This window comes from Pecten maximus, unplaced genomic scaffold (genome assembly GCF_902652985.1).
Source record: "Pecten maximus unplaced genomic scaffold, xPecMax1.1, whole genome shotgun sequence".
NCBI classification, from domain to species: Eukaryota; Metazoa; Mollusca; class Bivalvia; order Pectinida; family Pectinidae; genus Pecten; species Pecten maximus.
Genome location: NW_022979696.1, coordinates 1 through 23,653, shown reverse-complemented (window position 1 = coordinate 23,653; position 23,653 = coordinate 1). Strand labels below are relative to the sequence as shown.

The 23,653-nt window shown below is 38.3% G+C and overlaps 1 protein-coding gene across 1 annotated transcript; it reads left to right on the top strand.

Annotated features, from left to right (window-relative positions):
* The first annotated feature begins 8,573 nt into the window (after positions 1-8,573).
* Positions 8,574-23,575, top strand: LOC117319129 (solute carrier family 22 member 4-like). The gene is made up of 5 exons (XM_033873978.1): positions 8,574-8,666; positions 15,572-15,668; positions 18,133-18,470; positions 18,697-18,927; positions 23,358-23,575. Exons 2-5 carry the CDS (start codon positions 15,575-15,577, stop codon positions 23,556-23,558), a joined length of 864 nt encoding a protein of 287 aa, XP_033729869.1. The 5' UTR covers positions 8,574-8,666; positions 15,572-15,574; the 3' UTR covers positions 23,559-23,575.
* Positions 23,576-23,653: the final 78 nt, after the last annotated feature.

Below are 23,653 nucleotides of genomic sequence, written 5' to 3'. Positions count from 1 at the left end.
AAAAAATTTTTAACGGGTTTGCTAACCGCGGAAAAGGGGTTAAAAAAAACCCAATACCCTTAGGGTAAAAATGTTGGGACGCTTTCAAAAACGGGTGGCCCAATTTCTGACGTCATTTCTAGAGCTGCTAGGAGCTTCGGATCTTTTTGGGCACCTCCAGTGGGATGTGATAGACAGGAAAACGTTATGATTTCGGCAAAACTTCCATCGGTGAACAATTAACCACGCTACCGCGGACGCGTGGTTACAATACTACGGAATATGGTGACGCTCAACGTGCAGTTCTGACGTCATTTCTAGAGCTGCTCGGAGCTTCGGATCTTTTTGGGCACCTCCAGTGGGATGTGATAGACAGGAAAACGTTATGATTTCGGCAAAAACTTCCATCGGTGAACAATTAACCACGCTACCGCGGACGCGTGGTTACAATACTACTGAATATGGTTACGCTCCACGTGCAGTTCTGACGTCATTTCTAGAGCTGCTAGGTGCTTCGGATCTTTTTGGGCACCTCCAGTGGGATGTGATAAACAGGAAAACGTAATGATTTCGGCAAAACTTCCATCGGTGAACAATTAACCGTGCTACCGCGGACGCAGTGGTTACAATACTACGGAATATGGTGACGCTCAACGTGCAGTTCTGACGTCATTTCTAGAGCTGCTAGGAGCTTCGGATCTTTTTGGCACCTCCAGTGGGATGTGATAACAGGAAACGTATGATTTCGGCAAAACTTCCATCGGTGAACAATTAACCACGCTACCGCGGACGCGTGGTTACAATACTACGGAATATGGTGACGCTCAACGTGCAGTTCTGACGTCATACCTAGAGCTGCTCGGAGGTTCGGATCTTTTTGGGCACCTCCAGTGGGATTTGATCAACAGGAATACCTGCTCATTCCGGCAAAACTTCCATCGGTGAACAATTAACCGCGCGTCCGCGGTAGCGTGGTTGCAATAATACGGAATATGATGACGCTGACCGTCCAGTTCTGACGTCATTTCTAGAGCTGCTAGGAGGTTCGGATCTTTTTGGGCACCTCCAGTGGGATGTGATGAACAGGAAAGCCTGCTCATTCCGGCAAAACTTCCATCGGTGAACAATTAACCGCGCTACCGCGGACGCATGGTTACAATACTACGGAATATGGTGACGCTCAACGTGCAGTTCTGACGTCATTTCTAGAGCTGCTCGGAGCTTCGGATCTTTTTGGGCACCTCCAGTGGGATGTGATCAACAGGAAAACGTTATGATTTCGGCAAAACTTCCATCGGTGAACAATTAACCACGCTACCGCGGACGCGTGGTTACAATACTACGGAATATGGTGACGCTCAACGTGCAGTTCTGACGTCATTTCTAGAGCTGCTAGGAGCTTCGGATCTTTTTGGGCACCTCCAGTGGGATGTGATAACAGGAAAACGTTATGATTTCGGCAAAACTTCCATCGGTGAACAATTAACCGCGCTACCGCGGACGCGTGGTTACAATACTACGGAATATGGTGACGCTCAACGTGCAGTTCTGACGTCATTTCTAGAGCTGCTAGGAGCTTCGGATCTTTTTGGGCACCTCCAGTGGGATATGATAGACAGGAAAACGTTATGATTTCGGCAAAACTTCCATCGGTGAACAATTAACCACGCTACCGCGGACGCGTGGTTACAATACTACGGAATATGGTGACGCTCAACGTGCAGTTCTGACGTCATTTCTAGAGCTGCTAGGAGCTTCGGATCTTTTTGGGCACCTCCAATGGGATGTGATAAACAGGAAAACGTTATGATTTCGGCAAAACTTCCATCGGTGAACAATTAACCACGCTACCGCGGACGCGTGGTTACAATACTACGGAATATGGTGACGCTCAACGTGCAGTTCTGACGTCATTTCTAGAGCTGCTAGGAGCTTCGGATCTTTTTGGGCACCTCCAGTGAGATGTGATAAACAGGAAAACGTAATGATTTCGGCAAAACTTCCATCGGTGAACAATTAACCGCGCTACCGCGGACGCGTGGTTACAATACTACGGAATATGGTGACGCTCAAGGTGCAGTTCTGACGTCATTTCTAGAGCTGCTAGGAGTTTCGGATCTTTTTGGGCACCTCCAGTGGGATGTGATCAACAGGAAACCTGCTCATTCCGGCAAAACTTCCATCGGTGAACAATTAACCGCGCGTACCGCGGTAGCGTGGTTACAATACTACGGAATATGGTGACGCTCACCGTGCAGTTCTGACGTCATTTCTAGAGCTGCTAGGAGCTTCGGATCTTTTTGGGCACCTCCAGTGGGATGTGATAACAGGAAAACGTTATGATTTCGGCAAAACTTCCATCGGTGAACAATTAACCGTGCTACCGCGGACGCGTGGTTACAATACTACGGAATATGGTGACGCTCAACGTGCAGTTCTGACGTCATTTCTAGAGCTGCTAGGAGCTTCGGATCTTTTTGGGCACCTCCAGTGGGATGTGATAGACAGGAAAACGTTATGATTTCGCCAAAACTTCCATCGGTGAACAATTAACCGCGCTACCGCGGACGCGTGGTTACAATACTACGGAATATGGTGACGCTCAACGTGCAGTTCTGACGTCATTTCTAGAGCTGCTAGGAGCTTCGGATCTTTTTGGGCACCTCCAGTGGGATGTGATCAACAGGAAAACGTTATGATTTCGGCAAAACTTCCATCGGTGAACAATTAACCACGCTACCGCGGACGCGTGGTTACAATACTACTGAATATGGTTACGCTCCACGTGCAGTTCTGACGTCATTTCTAGAGCTGCTAGGAGCTTCGGATCTTTTTGGGCACCTCCAGTGGGATGTGATCAACAGGAAAACGTAATGATTTCGGCAAAACTTCCATCGGTGAACAATTAACCGTGCTACCGCGGACGCATGGTTACAATACTACGGAATATGGTGACGCTCAACGTGCAGTTCTGACGTCATTTCTAGAGCTGCTAGGAGCTTCGGATCTTTTTGGGCACCTCCAGTGGGATGTGATCAACAGGAAAACGTTATGATTTCGGCAAAACTTCCATCGGTGAACAATTAACCAGCGCTCCGCGGACGCGTGGTTACAATACTAGGAATATGGTGACGCTCACCGTATAGTTCTGGCGTCATTTCTAGAGCTGCTAGGAGCTTCGGATCTTTTTGGCCAACTCCAGTTGGATGTGATCAACAGGAAAACCTGCGCTCATTCCGGCAAAACTTCCATCGGTGAACAATAAACCGCGCATCAGCGGTAGCGTAGTTACAATACTACAGAATATGGTGACGCTCACCGTGCAGTTCTGACGTCATTTCTAGAGCTGCTAGGAGCTTCGGATCTTTTTGGGCACCTCCAGTGGGATGTGATCAACAGGAAACGTTATGATTTCGGCAAAACTTCCATCGGTGAACAATTAACCACGCTACCGCGTACGCGTGGTTACAATACTACTGAATATGGTTACGCTCCACGTGCAGTTCTGACGTCATTTCTAGAGCTGCTGGGAGCTTCGGATCTTTTTGGGCACCTCCAGTGGGATGTGATCAACCGGAAAACGTAATGATTTCGCCAAAACTTCCATCGGTGAACAATTAACCGCGCTACCGCGGTACGCGTGGTTACAATACTACGGAATATGATGACGCTGACCGTGCAGTTCTGACGTCATTTCTAGAGCTGCTAGGAGGTTCGGATCTTTTTGGGCACCTCCAGTGGGATTTGATCAACAGTAATACCTGCTCATTCCGGCAAAACTTCCATCGGTGAACAATTAACCGCGCGTCCGCGGTAGCGTGGTTACAATACTACGGAATATGATGACGCTCAACGTGCAGTTCTGACGTCATTTCTAGAGCTGCTAGGAGCTTCGGATCTTTTTGGGCACCTCCAGTGGGATGTGATCAACAGGAAAACGTAATGATTTCGCCAAAAATTCCATCGGTGAACAATTAACCGTGCTACCGCGGACGCATGGTTACAATACTACGGAATATGGTGACGTTCACCGTATAGTTTTGACGTCATTTCTAGAGCTGCTAGGAGCTTCGGATCTTTTTGGCCAACTCCAGTTGGATGTGATCAACAGGAAAACCTGCGCTCATTCCGGCAAAACTTCCATCGGTGAACAATAAACCGCGCATCAGCGGTAGCGTAGTTACAATACTACAGAATATGGTGACGCTCACCGTGCAGTTCTGACGTCATTTCTAGAGCTGCTAGGAGGTTCGGATCTTTTTGGGCACCTCCAGTGGGATGTGATCAACAGGGAAACGTTATGATTTCGGCAAAACTTCCATCGGTGAACAATTAACCACGCTACCGCGTACGCGTGGTTACAATACTACTGAATATGGTTACGCTCCACGTGCAGTTCTGACGTCATTTCTAGAGCTGCTAGGAGCTTCGGATCTTTTTGGGCACCTCCAGTGGGATGTGATCAATCGGAAAACGTAATGATTTCGCCAAAAATTCCATCGTTGAACAATTAACCGTGCTACCGCGGACGCATGGTCACAATACTACGGAATATGGTGACGCTCAACGTGCAGTTCTGACGTCATTTCTAGAGCTGCTAGGAGGTTCGGATCTTTTTGGGCACCTCCAGTGGGATGTGATAAACAGGAAAATCTGCTCTTTCCGGCAATCCTTTCATTGGTGAACAATTAACCACCTGTCCGGGGCAGCGTTGTTACAATCGTTCGCGATATGGTGACGTTCAACATACAGTTATGTCGTCTTTTCTTGAGTAGTTAGGAGGTTCGGATCTTGGTCAGGAACCCGTGTGCAATACTACGGAATATGGTGACGTTCAACATACAGTTCTGTCGTCATTTCCTGAGTAGTTAGAAGGTTGGGATCTTGGTCAGAATCCGTGTGCAACTCGAGTGGGATGTGATAAACAGGAAAATCTGCTTATTTACGCAATCCTTTCATAGGTGAACAATAAACCACGTGTCCGCGGCAGCATTGTTACAATACTACAGAATATGGTGACGTTCATCATACAGTTCTGTCTTCATTTCTTGAGTAGTTAGAAGGTTCGGATCTTGGTCAGAATCCGTGTGCTCCTCGAATGGGATGTGATAAATAGGAAAATCTGCCTATTTCTGCAATCCTTTCATTGGTGAACAATAAACCACGTGTCCGCGGCAGCATTGTTACAATACTACGGACATGGTGACCGTTCAAAATACAGATTTGTCCTCATTTCTTGAGTAGTTAGAAGTTTCAGACTTCATGTGCACCTCAAGTGGGATGTGATCAACAGGAAAATCTGCTTATGTCGGCTATTCTTTCAATTGGTGAACAATTAACAACGTGTCCGCGGCCGCATTGTTTCAATACTACGGAACATGGTGACGGTTCAAAATACAGTTATGTCCTCATTTCTTGAGTAGTTAGAAGGTTCAGACTTCATGTGTCTCTCTAGTGGGATGTGATAAAACGGAAATCTGCTTATTTCTGCAATCCTTTCATTGGTGAACAATTAACCACGTGTCCGCGGAAGCATTGTTACAATACTACGGAACATGGGGACGGATCAAAATACAGTTCTGTCCTAATTTCTTGAGTAGTCAGAAGAGTCAGACTTCGTTTGCACTTTGAGTGGGATGTGATAAACAGGAAAATCTGCTTATTCAGGCAATATTTGCATTGGTGAATATTAACCACGTTTTCGCGGCAGCATTGTTACAATACTACAGAATATTGGGACGGTTCAAAATACAGTTCTGTCGTCATTTCTTGAGTAGTTAGAAGGTTCGGATCCTGGTTAGAATTCGTGTGCCACTCGATTGTGATGTGATTAAGAGGAAAATATACTTATTCCGGTAATCATTTAATTGGTTTACAATTAACCACGTGTACGCGGCAGCATTGTTACGTTATTACGAAATATGCATTGTGACGGTTCAAAAACAGATCTGTCATCATTTCTTGAGTACTAAGCAGTGCACCTCGAATGGAAAGGGAAATGTGCTCGTTTTGGTAACTAAATTCATGGATGACAACGAATCACGTGTCGGCGATAGTATTGTAACATTTTTACATAAGTGTCGGGTTATATGACGATTCTGTACTCATTTCTAGTGTACTTAGGACGGTCCGATCTTGGTCAGAATTCGTGTGCACCTCTAATGGTTTGAGGAAGACAGGGAAATGTTCTAGTTTCGGTAACCATTTTAATAATGGACCAGGAACCACGTGTCTGCTGTAGCATTGTAACATTCTTACGGAATGATACCGAGTTAAATGACGGCTAGGTAATCATTTCTAGTGTACTTAGGACGGTCCGATCTTGGTCAGAATTCGTGTGCATCTCAAATAGGATGTTGGAGACATGGAAATGTGTTCGTTTTGATAATCAAATGCATGGTTGCCAAGGAACCACGTGTCCGCGGTAGCATCATAACATTCTTACCGAATGTTGCCGGGTCAAAAAACGGTTCTGTTATTATTTCTAGTGCATTTACCGTGCGGGTAAATGGTCCAATATTGTTCAGAATTCGTGTGAATTTCGAGTGAGGTTTGGAAAACAACAAAAAATGTGCTAGTTTCGGTAACCATTCTAATGGTCACCAGGAATCATGAGTTCGTGATAGCATTGTAACATTCTTACGGAATGTTGCCGGGTTAAAAAAAAAAACGGTTTTGTGATCATTTCTAGGGCACTTAGGACAGTCCGATCTTAGTCAGGAATCCTGTGCACCTCGAGTGGGATGTGGGAGAGAGGAAAATGTTCTCGTTCCGGTAACCATTCTAATGATGGACCAGGAACCACGTGTCCACGATAACATTGTAACATTTTTACAGAATGGTAACGGGTTAAAAAGCAGTTCTGTGATCATTTCTAGTGTACTTAGAACTATCGGATCTTGGCCAGAACTCATTTTCCCTTCGAGTGGGATGTAGGGAACATAAAAATGTGCTTGTTCAGTTAAATATTTTAATGGTGGACTAGGAACCAGGTGTCCGAGGAAGCATTGCAACATTCTTACGGAATGGTGCCGGTGTAACGTGAGAAAATGACGATTCTGTAATCATGTCACGTGTTCTTAGGATGGTACGATCTTCGTCAGAATTCGTATGCACCTCTTTTCTGACAGGTTGAACCGAATGTGTTAATTTTAAAGGTTAACTGTCTATGTTTTAACCTATCACTATTGTTGTTCCTCAGGGGTCAATTCTTGGACCGTTATTTCTTATATAAGACATGTCCATCATAATTTTGTTACTATATACGCTGATGATACCTCCCAAGATTTAGTAGGTAACTCTACTAAAGAAGTTGAATTTCGTCTTTCATAAAATCGAAAGCGTACAATATACATGTAGAGTGGAAAGAAAAGAACAAACTAAATTTGAACCTTAATAAGACCCAATATAAGTTGATGTGGTCATCACAGGGTTAAGCTAATACTAGGGAAATTGATATTGGAGTAAATGGCAACGTTATTTCAACTGTTTGCAATACATAACTTTTAAGTATGTTTCCAAGATAAAAACGACGTTCCATATTTATGTAAAACCATATAAACTGTCTTATTTGAGCCGTCTCAGTCGGTGATGGTCTTTAAAATGCATTGAGAAAAATGCTCAATTTGAGACTTTTATCTTATTTAAATAAATTGACCCCATAGCAAGGTTTTGACTTAGACACATTCTCTGATGAAATTTAAGGGAGAGAAGTTAGCCCCGATAATGACCAACATGACACAATGAGCGTGGATTAAATCAAAAGAAATTATGGTACATGTAGTTCATAAAACGGTTTTTCTTAAATGCATGTTTTTAAAATCTTTGAACTTATAAATGATCACCAAAATGTTAGAAGAAGAAGAAGAAGAAGAAGAAGAAGAAGGTCGTCTGAGGGCGTTCGTGCTGACAAGTGAGACTTCCTTTATCGGGAGTGATACAATAATGTACATACAAGTACATGTATACATGTAGAACGGCAGTTTAATTGGTACATTTTTTGTACGTCCAACTTTGTCGTCAATTCGATGATGCCAACAAAATGTCATAATCATAACATAAGAAGTAATGATAAGATAATATGAAGTGTTTGGTGAATAACCTAGTAGTTGTATACTATAGCATAATCTAGCCTAGTGAAATACTGGTTAACGAATTAAAACAGATAATTGTGTATCTAAGAGCCATGTACGGAGCTGCAGTAGCCTCAATGCATGTAGACGAGTGTAAATTTAAGTTGACTGTTTCATGAAGCAAAAGAATGTTAATGACGGTTTGATATTTGCCTTTATACCATTGCGAGACTACAAAGTCGTAAAGTCGTACATGTAACATTACGTACAATGTACGAGATACATGAGTGCTCTACTGTAAGGTTATACATGTACATGTAGGTAGCATTTAAGCAGGGACGTCTATAATGCAAAATAAATAAAGGTATTCTTGTCGTAAATACGGGATAGCTAAAAATACACCATATGGCACTAAAAATATAGCCAGAACGATAAAAAAAATTGCGACAGAATACGGATTATTTTCTCTCGGCTATCCGCTTTTAAGGTTATACACATCACCTCAAACGTCTGTGTGATCTCGATAATCACACACGTGCGAACTTGAGAAACTTGGACAGAGGAAACGTCATACTAGATTCTAGGTCGAGTTTGTTTTTGTTTTTGTTTTTATACGTAAGTATCGAGTATCATTATCATTTTAATTACATTATGGCGTTTATTTTGGGTAACATCATATGAACATGTTTCTTCTACCAACCAGTGCGGAAGCTGTGTTCCGATCTGACCTTCAATGGCTTGTTCATCATTATTTGCCTGTTTGCTTACATCAGTCAGTCAGTTGGACTAATCATAATCAGCTTGTAGCTATATCTCATTTATCCATAAAGTGCAAAGGTAGGTGCTATGTTATGCGTGATATAATGATGTTCACGGGTCTGTACTAATGCATAATGTCAACCTAACGTGTTACCAATTTTTTTTTTTTTTTTTTTTGAGGGGGGTGGGGCACCCGGCGGGCGGTGTACCTAATGAGTGTCCAGGGACATTTTGCACGCCCAGGAATTCGTTAATGAAGATTTTTTGATATTTTTTTCTGTAACATATTAATGACATCATTATCTAACACCATGCAAAATTTCACTTCGATCAAATGATTTTATAATACGGAAATGCACCACTGAAGTTATGATACTGGCATTTGAGTGTCCAGGGCGTATTTTACACGCCCAGGAAGTCGTTAATGAAGATTTTTTTATTATATTTTCTGTAACATACAGATTATACCTTTATCTAACATCATGCAAAATGTCACTTCGATCGACGAGTGCATAATACTAAATTTTCCAATTAAATCTTACGAAGTTACAATAAAGTTGCCCTGTATTCCGGCAGTGGTCGGCACATGAGTGTCCAGGGAGGTTTTTTGCACGCCCAGGAAGTCGTTAATTTATATTTTTTGATTATTTTTTCTGTAACATACAGATTATACCTTTATCTAACACCATGCTAAATTTCATTGCGATCGGAAGAGTACATAATACTAAATTTTACCATTAAATCTTACAAAGTTACGATGAAGTTGCCCTGTATTCCGACTGTGGTCGGCATCGGCACATGAGTGTCGGGGAGGTTTTTTGCACGCCCAGGAAGTCGTTAATTTATATATCTTTATTATTTTTTCTGTAAAATACAGATTATACATTTATCTAGCACCATGCGAAATTTCACTTTGATCAGACGAGTGTATATTATTGTATTTTGTTATTGAATCCAGCCTTCGGTGATAACTTCACTGTCCAGGCCATTTTATGTCTACCTGGGATCTGACAAAGTAATCCCGTAGCAACGCCCACCTGCGGTGTGACCGGTAATTGTATTGGTTTACATAACAACTTGACATGTCCCTGTTAAACCTGTTGAGATATAACATATTGCAACCCGGAATAATATACAAATAAAAACTTACTATTTCATCAGCTACGATTATTCCTTCAGTTACAGTTTCAGTTCAGTAATTAGAACGTTTAATAACATCGTAAACTTTGTGTTCTAAAATAAATACGAAAACTATACATTCTAAGTTAAATACTAAAATTATGTTTTACAACATAAATAGTTTTAATGAGTGACAAGCCCGTGTGTTCGGCTAATCTATCTAGACACTCGCTAGATAACGTACAATCAGGGGCAAAAATATATTGTTTTAGTATTTTAGTACAATTAACGACTTAAAAATAAATAAATCAATTATTTATCAATCTCCTGCAAATCAAATAGAATATAACACATTATGACAGAATTAATTGTTACGTAATAAATCCGTTGCAATATCTGATAAAATCAATTATTTATCAATCTCCTGCAAATCAAATAGAATATAACACATTATGACAGAATTAATTGTTACGTAATAAATCCGTTGCAATATCTGATAAAATGTATTGAAATCGGCTACGGACTTACTTAACATGACCGTATTCTGGTTCGCCCAATAGGAGAAAGTCGGAGGTTTGATTTTTGCGGAAAGGTTATAACAATGTTAATTGTAAATTTATAGAAAACAACTAAGGGCCTATAAGGGTCGTTCAAGGATTACCACACATATAATCAGGAGAATTAATTTTAAAATGGGGGGGGATTTTTGTTGTTTTTTTTGTTTGTTTTTTTTTTTGTTTTTGTTTTTTTTTAAACAGGCGAGAAACATCACAAAACCACCACGTTCATTTCCAGTATGTCCATAATGTCCGAAACATTTGCTGGGAGTGATTGGTTGCACAAGGGAATGTCATAATAAATGTGTAGCTGAAACAACTGAAAATAATGTAGTGCATCGTTTCTTGGTTATATGCTTTTAATTAAATTGTTTGCACATTGCTATTTGAATTAATTTACACATTTAGTAATTATTAAACAAGAATATTTCATCATTTACTGTATGTGAATGATGATTTTGTATTCTTTTAACTGGAAGTTTTCCTCTTGCATCAGAATTTTGATACAAAATTTTCCATAATTTCTTTAGTGCTAATTATATAGAGAACACATAAAAACATAATGATTTTCATTCTGGAGCTTCCTTCAAGTGAACTGATGTAAGTATGTAGTTCATTACTAATTTCCATAGCTTTAATCTTGAACCACGTACATCATATCATTATTTTGGACAGAATCATAAACTTGTATGAAATGGAAAAAAATAACAAAACCATCATTAAGAAGTTTATATACCAGATAGTCATTCACTGTACTCCTGCACCGTGTAGGGGCCCTTCTGATTATGGGATAGACTGCAGTATCATTTCAGTAGACCTATCATATGAAATAATGTAGGCATTGTCAACAAACAAAGACATGAACAGTTTTGATTTTTGGCATGATAAATGGTAATTTTACAATAGCTGTTTTCCATGCATGGCTGTGTGAAGTTAGCTCAAGTAACATATACCACATTCAACATTCAAAAATTTCATCTTGTGTTGTGTAGAGTGACCTACAACATTCAAGTTTTGAATGATCAGCTGCTCGATATACGACATTCTGATATTGAATGTTGTGCAGCTCAACATTCATGTCGGACCCAGTTATTATTTTTGGGTATTTCCCATGTACTTTCATAAATACACATTTCCCTCCTGTTTTTGATTCGCTTTAATTTGTTAGGTACAGAGGTCAAAAGGTAAACATTTATGTACATGTATAATTCTTTGGGAGTATGGGGGCTTTAAAAAAAGATTATAACGAAATATTATTATTTAAATTCATATATACATGTATGTTATTCTGAATCTACTATTTCTTCACCGTTTTAGGACTTAAGTGGTATTTCAAAGTGAAGATATTTTTTTTGTAAAAGCATGGCCATCATTAGCTATAACTGATAATATTTATGAAAATGCCTTTGGCACAAGTGTGTTAAGTTTTTGCTAACTTCTTTTAATAGCAGTTTAAAGTTGAGAATGAGTTTGTTAACCGTAGAAATAGATGTACTGTTTCTGTTTTGTATTTAGTTGCTTGATATATGAAAAAGTTACTCTACAGTTTTAAGTGTTTGATGTATCACTGTCAGTGTGTCACGTGTGATATATAAAGTAGTAAGTTCATCAGATATGTAATACAACGTTAATGTGGTAATAACTAAACTTAAATAACACTGTTAATATACTGTGATATCAAAAATGCTTTATGACATCACAATTTGATATATAATATTGCGCAATTGTCTCTGTACAGAAAAACATTGGGTCTGAGTTGAAATAGAAATTATAGAAATTAATTTGAAAGTTTTAACTTATATTCTCACAAATAAGATTAAAAAATCGTTCACTCGTGGTTTAATGTATAGGAGTGTGGCTATAAAATTATTGGGGAAATTTAAGATTGATAAATTCCATATTACATAGCCGCTAGTTCATGTAAAATCTGCTATTCAAAATTAAACCATAGTAAATTGCAATCTATGTATGAAGTAGTAGCCGTCGCCCGTCAGTGACAATGATTATAGGTGTTTTACAACAGTGAGGTACATATCTTGTATGACACTCAAGTGAGTACTCTAGTAATTTTAATTGTAATCACCATTTAATCCTGAAGTTACCCTGCAGCTGGTAATTAAGATATGATGATAGATGGCAAACAGGAACTTACAATAGTGGCTTATAACTTATAACGATTCAAACAATGAAATGATATGAACTAATATAGGTTTGTAAACAGCAAGGGTCATTTGACGTGATGGCTCTTGGCAGTAGTAGCTGGTACTGGCTTCATCACTGAACAACGTAAAAGTCAAAGCCCCCAGTTACATGTTGATCTTATGACTGGAGTGAATGGAGTAAAATATCTTAATTGCCCAAGTGTTATCAGTGATGACAGGCAGATGAAGTGTAGCAAAAACTATATAATGTTGATTCAATAACACTTAATACACAATGAATGGGTGTTGACAAGTTTTTTAATAAAATGCTATATACATTTTATATGTACAAAGTCACAAGGTGTCTCCTACATTTAAATCCTTTTTGAAGTCTGTTTTCTATTTAAACATTGAACTGCTTTCAGTTGGAAGTTATGGGCTGATGAATGCCAACTGGTAGCGCGGCGCGCTTCATTAAATTTGCCTTTGTCAGGCCAGTTGGCATTCATCAGCCCATAACTTCCAACTGAAAGCAGTTCAATGCTTATATTTACATTTGACAACGATTTTTAAAGACTATATCCAGGCATTTTGCTCCGACGATGAATGAACAAATTATTATCGTCAAAGACGGAACAGCCTTTTCAACAGCCATCTTTCGTTATCGCCGCCGTGACAATTATGACGTCACTATATGAATGACGTCATAATAAAGATTTGGAAGTTATGGACTCATAACTTCCAAGTGAGCTTGGTAAAGTTATGTAGTGGGGCTGCAGTGTAAATGTAAATATATGTATATATGTAATTGATTGGCTTGATGTGTTTTGATAAATTGTGATCAGGAACATTATATGGTGGAGGAGACTCAGAGTTGTGTTAGCCTAGATGAAATAATCTGGCTCCTCAGGGAGCAGAGAGCAGGCAGATGGACAGGTCAATGCAATTTGGAATTAGATGATATTCTTTTAAAAGTCTTTACATATTAAGGGATTTTCAACATTTATTCTGAAGTACCCTAAACTGGACAAACTACATATTGTATAACTATTAAGTCTAAACGCCCAGGTGAGTGATGCAGGCCTTATGCGCCCCTTTTTACAGAGATCTAGATTATGTATACGTAACTGCCATCATACTCAGATAAAACCACTTATAAAGATATCAAAAGCATTTAACAAACATTGGTAAGACTTTATAAAATTTATATAAAATTTGCTGTGTTTTATGATTTTTATGCACAATACATGCTGTAAAATGTAATGACTTCAATCATTTTTGCATCAGTTGTTCTTTTAAAGTGTGTATTAGTTTCACCATGGGTTTTCTCCAACAATTCATACAGGTCAAATTTATATACCAAGCAGGTGTCATACACTATAAATATCTTGTGATCAATATGTACATTTTTTTGTACCCTAGGATTAAACTTTGTCAGGTGAATCACTTGAGGTATAAACTTCAGCTGAGTATATATGATATTGATCATGAACTGCTTGCTTAAATAGTAACATTTAGCCATATAGAACTATGTACATTGTATTTGCATGGGGAGTCCTGTATAATTATGATAGGTCCCATTACCAATTGAAATTTTTTCAAAAATTTGAGAAAAAATTTCCCAGTCGGAAGTTATACTCATGCAACTAAAAGTGACAAAAAAGGCTATTATTTCAATTATATCAATTACATTATATAAATGAAAATCACTCTTCGTATACTGTATACACATCATTTCAATTGCTTAGCGAATTTGCATGTGCGACACGTCCCATAACATTTCTATTTATCTGAATTCCTTGCCTATAACAAGTATAACAAGGCCTCTCAATGATCGATACAAATCCCTCGCTATTGAACACTGATCAATTTGCAGTAAAAGATGTTTAGAATTGTCTAATCACAATGCCACTTAGGAAAACACAGTTAAATATCATAGCAAGAGATGATAGTTGTGTGTAAAAAAGATCACTACTACGTATACATGTACTATGAATAAACTAACTTTTTTGTACAGTTTTGCATTGCAATCTCCAGTGAACCAAATTGAGGTAATATTTATTTAATTATTAAGCTTGCTATAAATAGATTTTCGCAGTCCTCCTGCCACCAACTTTGTTTATTATTAGATATATTCAAAGTCTTAAAAAGTATCTTCTCTTGTTATGATATTTAGCAGTGTCTTCCTGAGCAACATTGTGATTACCGTAGACTATTCCAGTTGGTTCTTAATTAGTTGTGCCCACTTAATCTTGAGTCATGCATCGATCAGAACCGGAAAATAAATAACCCGACAGGTACAAGTATAGCCATCTTTGATTTTAACAGTTGAAGATTGTTATTGCTATTTCTTGAGAAGCACCTTCATTAAAGATTTTTCTAAAGCTTCATATCTGATATGTAGATTTCCCTTGGTCCCTATAGCTAGTTGTGCCCATTTGATTTTGAGCCTCATATTACAAAATGGCAAACATTAATTGAAGTTTGGTATTGCTATTTCTAATTCAATCACATGTATTGCGTACGTTTTTTTCTTATTTTTCATTTTTTCCCCATTTATATCGTTACTAGCCCCTGTGATCCAAGCAAGATCTTTCAATGGTGGGCACCAGAATCACCCCAAGATGTCTTGCATCTTAATAGCATTGCATAATGAAAAATATGTAAATAATCCATCTCTCACCTCTACAAACATCGGTATAATTATCAACCATTAATGATCAAAGTTTACGATGAAAAAGAAAACTAAATTTCAAAGCTCTGATATATATATATCAATGACATGTAAATAGCTTAAGCATATAAGGACCTTGTTAACAAAGTATATTTAACATTTTTGTGTAGCTTATACTTTTACACAGTGTTTTTACTGCTTGGTGGGTTATCATCCAAAGTTAAATTGACATTCTGTGGTTGCTGTATATGCTATTTTTACCTTTTATAGGTCATGGCTACCACATACCAACTGAGTGGCAGAGAATCCCCAGCCATATATCAGGCAGTAGACACCAACCCAGTTACTGATTCTACAGTCATTCAAGGTTAGTCACTCTTTTTTATGAAGGGTGTTTAATTTACTGTACTCTGTTAAGTGAGGGATACCAGAATCCTACAGCCATTCAAGGAAGCTAGGTCTCTGTTTTTGTACTTGAACTGTACAGCCCTGCTAGGTGAGGGATGCCAGTCTTAGTGGTTGGAATTCTACAGCCATTCAAGGTAGGATATGTAGGATGTATAAACTGTAAAGCCCTGCTAGGTGGGGGATGCCAGCCTGTGCCACAATCCTACAGCCATTCAAGGTAGGTCTCTGTTTCTTAATAAGATCACAGGTGCCTGACTCGTTTTATAAAAATAATAGCATATAGAGTACATTTATATGTACTCTATATGTTATTATTTTATAAAACTAGTCAGGCACCTGTGATTAGATATACATGTAGATATGTTGGATTGACACCAGCCCAGACAGGATTTTATTAGGGTTCATGCATGCAGTCTTAAAGTAAACCAAACCTGTCAAAATTGCCCCTATCTAATCTGGATCACTGTCTATTTCGGAGTTATCATTCGGTCCAAGCATTTTCCCTCTTAACTTAAATAGTAATTAAAATCAACAAATAACAAAATCTTATCAAACACTTTGAAAGCCTTCACAAGTACTACACTTGTATCTTTTGAGGGTCAAACTGATATAGAATGACAGGATGTTAGTACCAAGAACAGCCCAGATACAGGTAAACAGTGCAGACTGTAAAACAATGTGGTCAGTGAAAATAGGTACAAAATGTATGTATTGTTTACAATATATATATACAATCCGAAATAGCGATAGAAAATATTATTTGATATGAAGTATCTTTCAGCATATAGAAATCAATGACTTCTTTTTTGTCTTTAATGTATAAGGATAGTGAGTTCTTTAATTCTGCAGTTGTAAATAAAATTTACTAGTAATATTTTACATTAATTTCATGATATGTAATGTATATGTGTAATGTGCATGTCTCAATCTTTAGGGCTTCTTATCTTTGTGACCTTCAATAATTACTTGATCCATCTGTCCATCAATGTCTGTCCAAAAAATTAGTTTCTAGCTGCAGATAACTTATATATATTTATATAAAATTGGTCAAGACATTCAGTTCCCAAAAATCAAGGTAAAAGTGTCAGAAGGTCAAAGTCAAATTTTTCACATTCCTTCACAGGATAACTTAGATCTCTGTAGTATAGAACTTTTTTTCGGACATTATAAAGCAAAGTTGTCAGAATTAAACATGTCAGCAGCTGACCAATGATCAAGGTTAAACTAGGTCAAATGTCATTTGGGTCAAATTGATCTCTGACAATGACAAAGGATGTTAGACACAAATCAAACCTTCTGTACATGCTAGCCCAGAAAATATGGAGGTGGAAAAAAACAAGAGTCACAACAATTAATAGTGCATTTTTATTTTGCATTCTGTGATTTGGTTTGAAGTCTCACCTCAGTGACATTGGGCAGATGGCATCTTAATGATTATTGTGAATATGTAGCCACACAATGGGGCCCTTGCTTACCTGTAAGTGTTCTAGTTCAAGATGACTGTTGTTTTCTGTCAAATTACATATTTGTTGTGAAAATGTGATCAAATTTTATAAGTAGGTATATAATTCAAAGCTGACATACCAAAAATATACTGTCAGTTGGACAAAGTTGCTGCTATTTCCTGACCTCTAATTGTTGGAAATTTGAATACTGTCCAGTTTTATTCAAATATATAAGAGATGAATTAGTTACTCTACTCTAAAATCATCTCTGGTGTTGGTGAAATTTTGGGGACCAGTAGTTACATCAGTCCAGTTCCACTATAAACATTCACACTACTGCTAATTAAGTGTCTTTATTAAGACCCATACAATATGTAGGTGTCTTGTTTAAAATATTATCCAGTTCATTTTAAGATATAACCTATATTATGATGTATTTAAATGAGTAAAACAAGTTCATTATTAGGTATTATTTTGATTTGAAATATAATCAATAGGCTGAAAATTGTGGGTGCATGAAATTTGAAAAATTCAAAATGAAACAATTTCTTAAATGGCACCACACCACAGTTGTTGTTCATATATTAAGAATTGAAGTCCACAAGAAATTTGTGCTGCGACATCATAATAGTTATATAGGTAAGTTAAGAGCCTATCTTGGCCTGTTATATTACTATTGCACTTCCTCTTTAATACCAAAAGCCTCAAAAAGGTCAACAAAGAGAAATTTATATATGACTGATAAAGAAATTCTATTGAAAATCTGTGAAAATTGAGAAAAAAGAAAAAGAAAAAAAAAACATTATCCTTTTCTTAAATTATAAGGGTCAACTTCCAGAGAGGGTGAATGCAGATGCAATTTGACAGAAGCTTGGGACCTATGGTCATATCAGGTTTTGACCTTTACATCAGTAGCTTTGGTTTACATGAAAAGCTGTGAGAATTTAAAAGAAAATTATCCTTTTCTTACATTACTAGGTTCAACTTCCAGGATGAATGCAGATGCAATTCTACAGAAGCTTGGGGCCTATGGTCGATATCAGGTTATGATCTTTGCATCATTAGCTTTTGTTTACATGAGAGGGTCGTGGCCTGTCTTAGCAAGTATTTTCCTGGCTGCTGACCCAGGCCACCACTGTAGAGTACCTAGCAACTCGTCCCTCAATGCATCTGTTCCGGGTAAGGTTGAGGAAGATGGGACATGGACCCCTGATCAGTGTGTTATGTATGTCCCTGGGAGTGACCACAACAAGACACAGAGTTGTAGTAATGGCTGGCAGTATGGCAACCAGTTTGAATCTACCATTCTCACAGAGGTAATTAGAATGTTCACAAACATGAGTTACTCAGTAATGTTGAAAATTGAGAAATGTTAAGTACAGATTTGAAATACAATGTATATTGAGATGGAAAATAATGCTAACAATTTTGATTTATAGTCAATAACAGAAATTTGTAAAGAGCAAGTGCAAAGGCTAGAACCTTTCTGCAATGGTGTAGAAACAAAGGTCATTAATTTATTTCCTTGGTATTCTGTTACAGTGGGACTTAGTCTGTGACAACAGCTATCTGGGTGATCTCTCCACCACCATCTATATGGTCGGTAACACATGTGGAGCTCTGCTGTTGACTCCAATCTCCGATAAGTTTGGACGTAAGAAGCTGATTCTGTTTTTGCTGTGGATACAGGGAGTGTTTGGTGTGGCGACAGCTTTCTCAAACAGCTACACTCTCTTTACCGTTCTTCGTTTCTTCATCGCTCTTCTCAACATGGTAACTAAGTAACATTAGAAACATTACTATACTGTTGGTATTAGCAATTATTGTATTTTTATGTAATTTGATATATTGCTGAGATATTACATATTTAATCTTATTCCACGTTGAAGAAAGTTGAAAGACGGAGGATGTGTAGATGATACAAAGGATTTCATACATAGAGGGATCTGTCTCTTAATTGATCTGTATGTACAGTTCATGATCAGAACATTTCTTAAAAACTTAAAAGCTATAATTGAAGAAGGGTACCTCATGGTATTTTATAGCTTTTGATCATAAACTTTCTTGTGGCTTTGGACACTCATCTGTTTAAAGTAGTCTTTTCATGGCTTTGTTTCCTATGTAATATAATGCAATATTGTTCTTCCCATCAGCCTTCATCTTCGCTAGCCAAGGCTTCTGATTACGTTACACTCACGAACCCTTGGCAGATATAGTCGTCAGTTCTGGCCCTCTAGCGGAGATTCGAAATTACCACCCTTTACGCATGAAATTTTTTACCAATCAAAACGAACGTTACCGATTTACTTCATCTGTGATGTTTACAAACACACATGTAGGCTTGTGTCATTTTGATGAGATATGTGATCAATGACTTCTATCAATTGATCAAACACTGCGAATGTTTCCCCAAAGATTGTACGTATCTGCATGTATTTAGGTAAAATGCCATGGCATAGTCGACAATGTAGCTCTGTACTGGGCGCCGCAATTTTTGTTTACTGCAAAACCAAGCATTAGTGTAAAACGCGATTTGATTGGGTGCCCTGGGATTCCAGGGCGCGACGGTTTGAACACAACTTTATCTGCCAAGGGTTTGTGGAGTGTAACGTAATCAGAAGCCTTGGCTATATAGAAGATGATCAGCCTTGGGATAGCTCGGTACTGTTCTGAGAGTACAGTAGCTATAATTCACATCAAACTATCTAATTTGACTAGATTTGGCTATAACTCTAGAGGTTATCTGAATGTGATCCTGATCACATTATCTTCAGATGTTTAATCTTTAGCCATAACATATATTAAACAAAGCCATTAACAGATTATTAGTAACCTACTGGGAACCAGGGTTGACTGTAGTTCAGTGTGGCGTACATGTCTTTCTCTCTGTCTACACTATATCTTGTCTGGGTTTTATAATCCTCTACGCTACCTGTAAGGTAACTGTCGTTGTAACTTCATGCTAGGGGTTCCCCTTGGTGAAACAGTTATGTACCAGCTAGATCACCTTGACCTATATTTTGACCTATCATCTACATGAAAGTAAAACATAAAAAAGTTTTATGTCTTGTTTTCATCTAGGTGGCGTGATGTGACTGTGTCATGTACCAAAAGTAGGTTGTTGACTTTTAACCTGCATCAACGAAAACGTTTTTTGGGCTGTCTTCTTCATTACTATTCACTTGAAGTATATATAGAGGTTACACAACGAGTGGTTGTTGGATATGGAATTCATTTCACATGAGCAAGTTATTTTTTAAAGTTACAAAAGACACGAGCTTTAGCGAGTGTTTTTTGCAACTTTTAAAAAATAACTTACGAGTGTGAAATAAATTCCATATCCAACGATTTCGAGTCGTGTGACCTGTTTCTACCACAATAATATCGGCTTGAATCAAAGGGAAACGTGGCCAAGTATAATTTCGCGTATGCAAATAAAGTGTACTGGTGATGCCCGGGACCCGGTGATGTGACGTCATTAGATTATTGATGACGTCAATAACAATTGCAGCTTGGGTCAAAGTTCACCGTGTTAGCCGATCAAAATGCGTACAGAGTTTATACCACGTGTGTGGTATAAACAGATTGTTAATCAACAGCTGTAATGATTAACTGATGGTCTGAGAGTTGAATAACACAGGGTATTGTGGTAGTAATATATATATATACTCACTAGTAGGTGAGGCAGTGTGTCTTGTATCAAAAGTAGGTCACTCTGACCAACATTTTGACCGTTGCCTACCTCAAAGGAAAGGACCAATACCTCTGGTATAGGCTTAACCTGTTGTCCAATCCCTTCTGTCAATACTAATTAATTGTAATAATGTTCTATGTAAGAATATTTTGTTTTATAGTTGTTGTGTTGACAATAAAATATTTTGAAATTGAAATCAAAGAACAAAATTGTAAGGGGCAATTGATCTCCTGTACTACTGTACTTGTCACTCTGGAACTTCTTACTTGCATAGAACCTCTGACATTGCCTACTAATATAAATTAAATTCCTTAATTAATTCACATAGATGCCACTAAAAGCAATTATTAGTCCCCCACCGGAATCCGGGGGGGACTATAGGTTTGCGTTGTGTCCGTCCGTCTGTCCGTCCCTCCGTCCGTCCGTCCGTCCGTCCGTCCGTCCTTCCGCACACTATTTGTCCGGGCTCTATCTCCCATACTATAAGACACTGGAACTTCATACTTAGTGTGTGGGTTCCCTGTGGGAAGGCGGTGTGTCGCGTACAAAAACCGGGTCACTGTGACCTATATTTTGACCTCTGACCTACATTAAAGAAAAAGCTTGTCCGGGCTCTATCTCCTACACTATAAAGCACTAGAACTTAATACTTAGTAGTATTGTTCTCTGTGGGAAGGCAGTGTGTTGCGTACAAAAACCGGGTCAATGTGACCTATATTTTGCTATTTTTTGACCTCTGACCTACATTAAAGTAAAAGTTTGTCCGGGCTCTATCTCCTACACTATAAAGGACTAGAACTTAATACTTGGTAGTATGGTTCCTTGTGGGAAGGCGGTGTGTCGCGTACCAAAACCGGGTCACTGTGACCTTTATTTTGCTATATTTTGACCTCTGACCTACATTAAAGTAAAAGTTTGTCCGGGCTCTATCTCCTACACTATAAAGGACTAGAACTTAATACTTGGTAGTATGGTTCCTTGTGGGAAGGCGGTGTGTCGCGTACAAAAACCGGGTCACTGTGACCTATATTTTGACCTCTGACCTACATTAAAGAAAAAGCTTGTCCGGGCTCTATCTCCTACACTATAAAGCACTAGAACTTAATACTTGGTAGTATGGTTCCCCGTGGGAAGGCGGTGTGTCGCGTACCAAAACCGGGTCACTGTGACCTATATTTTGACCTCTGACCTACATTAAAAAAGAAAAATTTGTCCAGGTTCTATCTCCTACACTATTAAGGATTAGAACTTTATACTTGGTAGTATAGTTCCCTGTGGGAAGGCGGTGTGTCGCGTACCAAAACTGTGTCATCTACTCTGCAATTCCCATCCAAACCATATTGGAAATCAACATACCACAAATAGAAGCAGTTGGAATCATCACTGGCAATTTGCTGCTTGGATGCATATATATACCTCCTAACACATCTTATAACCATTTAAATTCAGCTATATTACAGTTATTCAAGCTATGCACAACACAAGCAAAGTTACATAAGTGTACAAACATTCTTGTTGTTGGAGATTTCAACATGGACTTCGCAAAGATGGACAGCCTTCAAAAATCTTGTAAACTTCACCAACTACTGACCACGCCTACCCATTGCCTTGGAGGAATTCTTGACTTGGTCTTCTCATCCAAATTATTCCCAGTGACAAACAAACCTGTGTTCTTCTCAGATCACCATTTAATCAATATACAGTACTGTTGAATTCAATGTAAGCATAACAAACAACATCTTGTTATTATTATTACAATTTCATGTCTATTGCAGTAAAACCTGTCTATAAAGGATACCCAATAGAAAAACTAAAGGTGTCCTTCATAGACTTGTGTCCTTTATATAGAGATCATTTATAGAGTATACCTACAGTGTACATGTATTTAGTGAGAATGGGATGGTTCCTGTATAGAAGCGGGTCTCTGTAAACTACATCTTCACCTTTCAATACATTGAAGAAAATACATGACCTTATTGCATCTCGAGATTCACACTCATTGCTATTGGATCTCGAGATAACAACCCGGTGGGGGACTGTAATTCGTTGAATTATCTTGTTGAATTATTGAAATGGTGAGTCTGTCAAACCTTCAGTGTTTAGAATTGTAGTTCCTACACAAGTTCATCATCTGTGTACTCTTGGGATTATATAATTTCGAATCTGTTTTGGGAATGTAATTCGCTGAATTGCATGTGACTTCTTTTAATCAGATTGCTTGGAAAAAGCACCTAAATGCATACTTTTTGTAGTACACAAGCAAAATGTCTTCATGTCAATTTGACCTGAAAATCTTGACCTGACCCAATTGACCTGAATTGACATGAAGACATTTTGCCTGTGTATATGTGTGTCTGTGGATTACACTGTGTCATTCAAACTTATGTTTTTTTTCTATTGTCGATTATTTATGAATAAGCTTTCTGATTCTATTATTAACTATTTGTTCAAAAAAAGCTATTTGTCAGTTGATTGTTACTGTGAGTGCATGGTAAACTTTGTGTTGCAGCCAATAGCTCTGACAACCTATGTGATGATGGCTGAAGTCTTCCCTGCTTCCCATCGAGCTCTACCTTCAGTAGGTATCAACTGCTTTTGGGGTATAGGCCTTATCTTCCTGTCTATGTTCGGCTACTTTCTGCGAGACTGGAGCCACTTGCAGTTGTTGATATCAGTTCCCAACTTCCTAACGATAATGTATTACTGGTAAGTTTTTTCTGGTGAGAAGGTCATGACTACGTATACTTTATATAAAGTTGGAAATATTCATGGGGTATTTACCGATAATTTAGATAATTTAGAAGT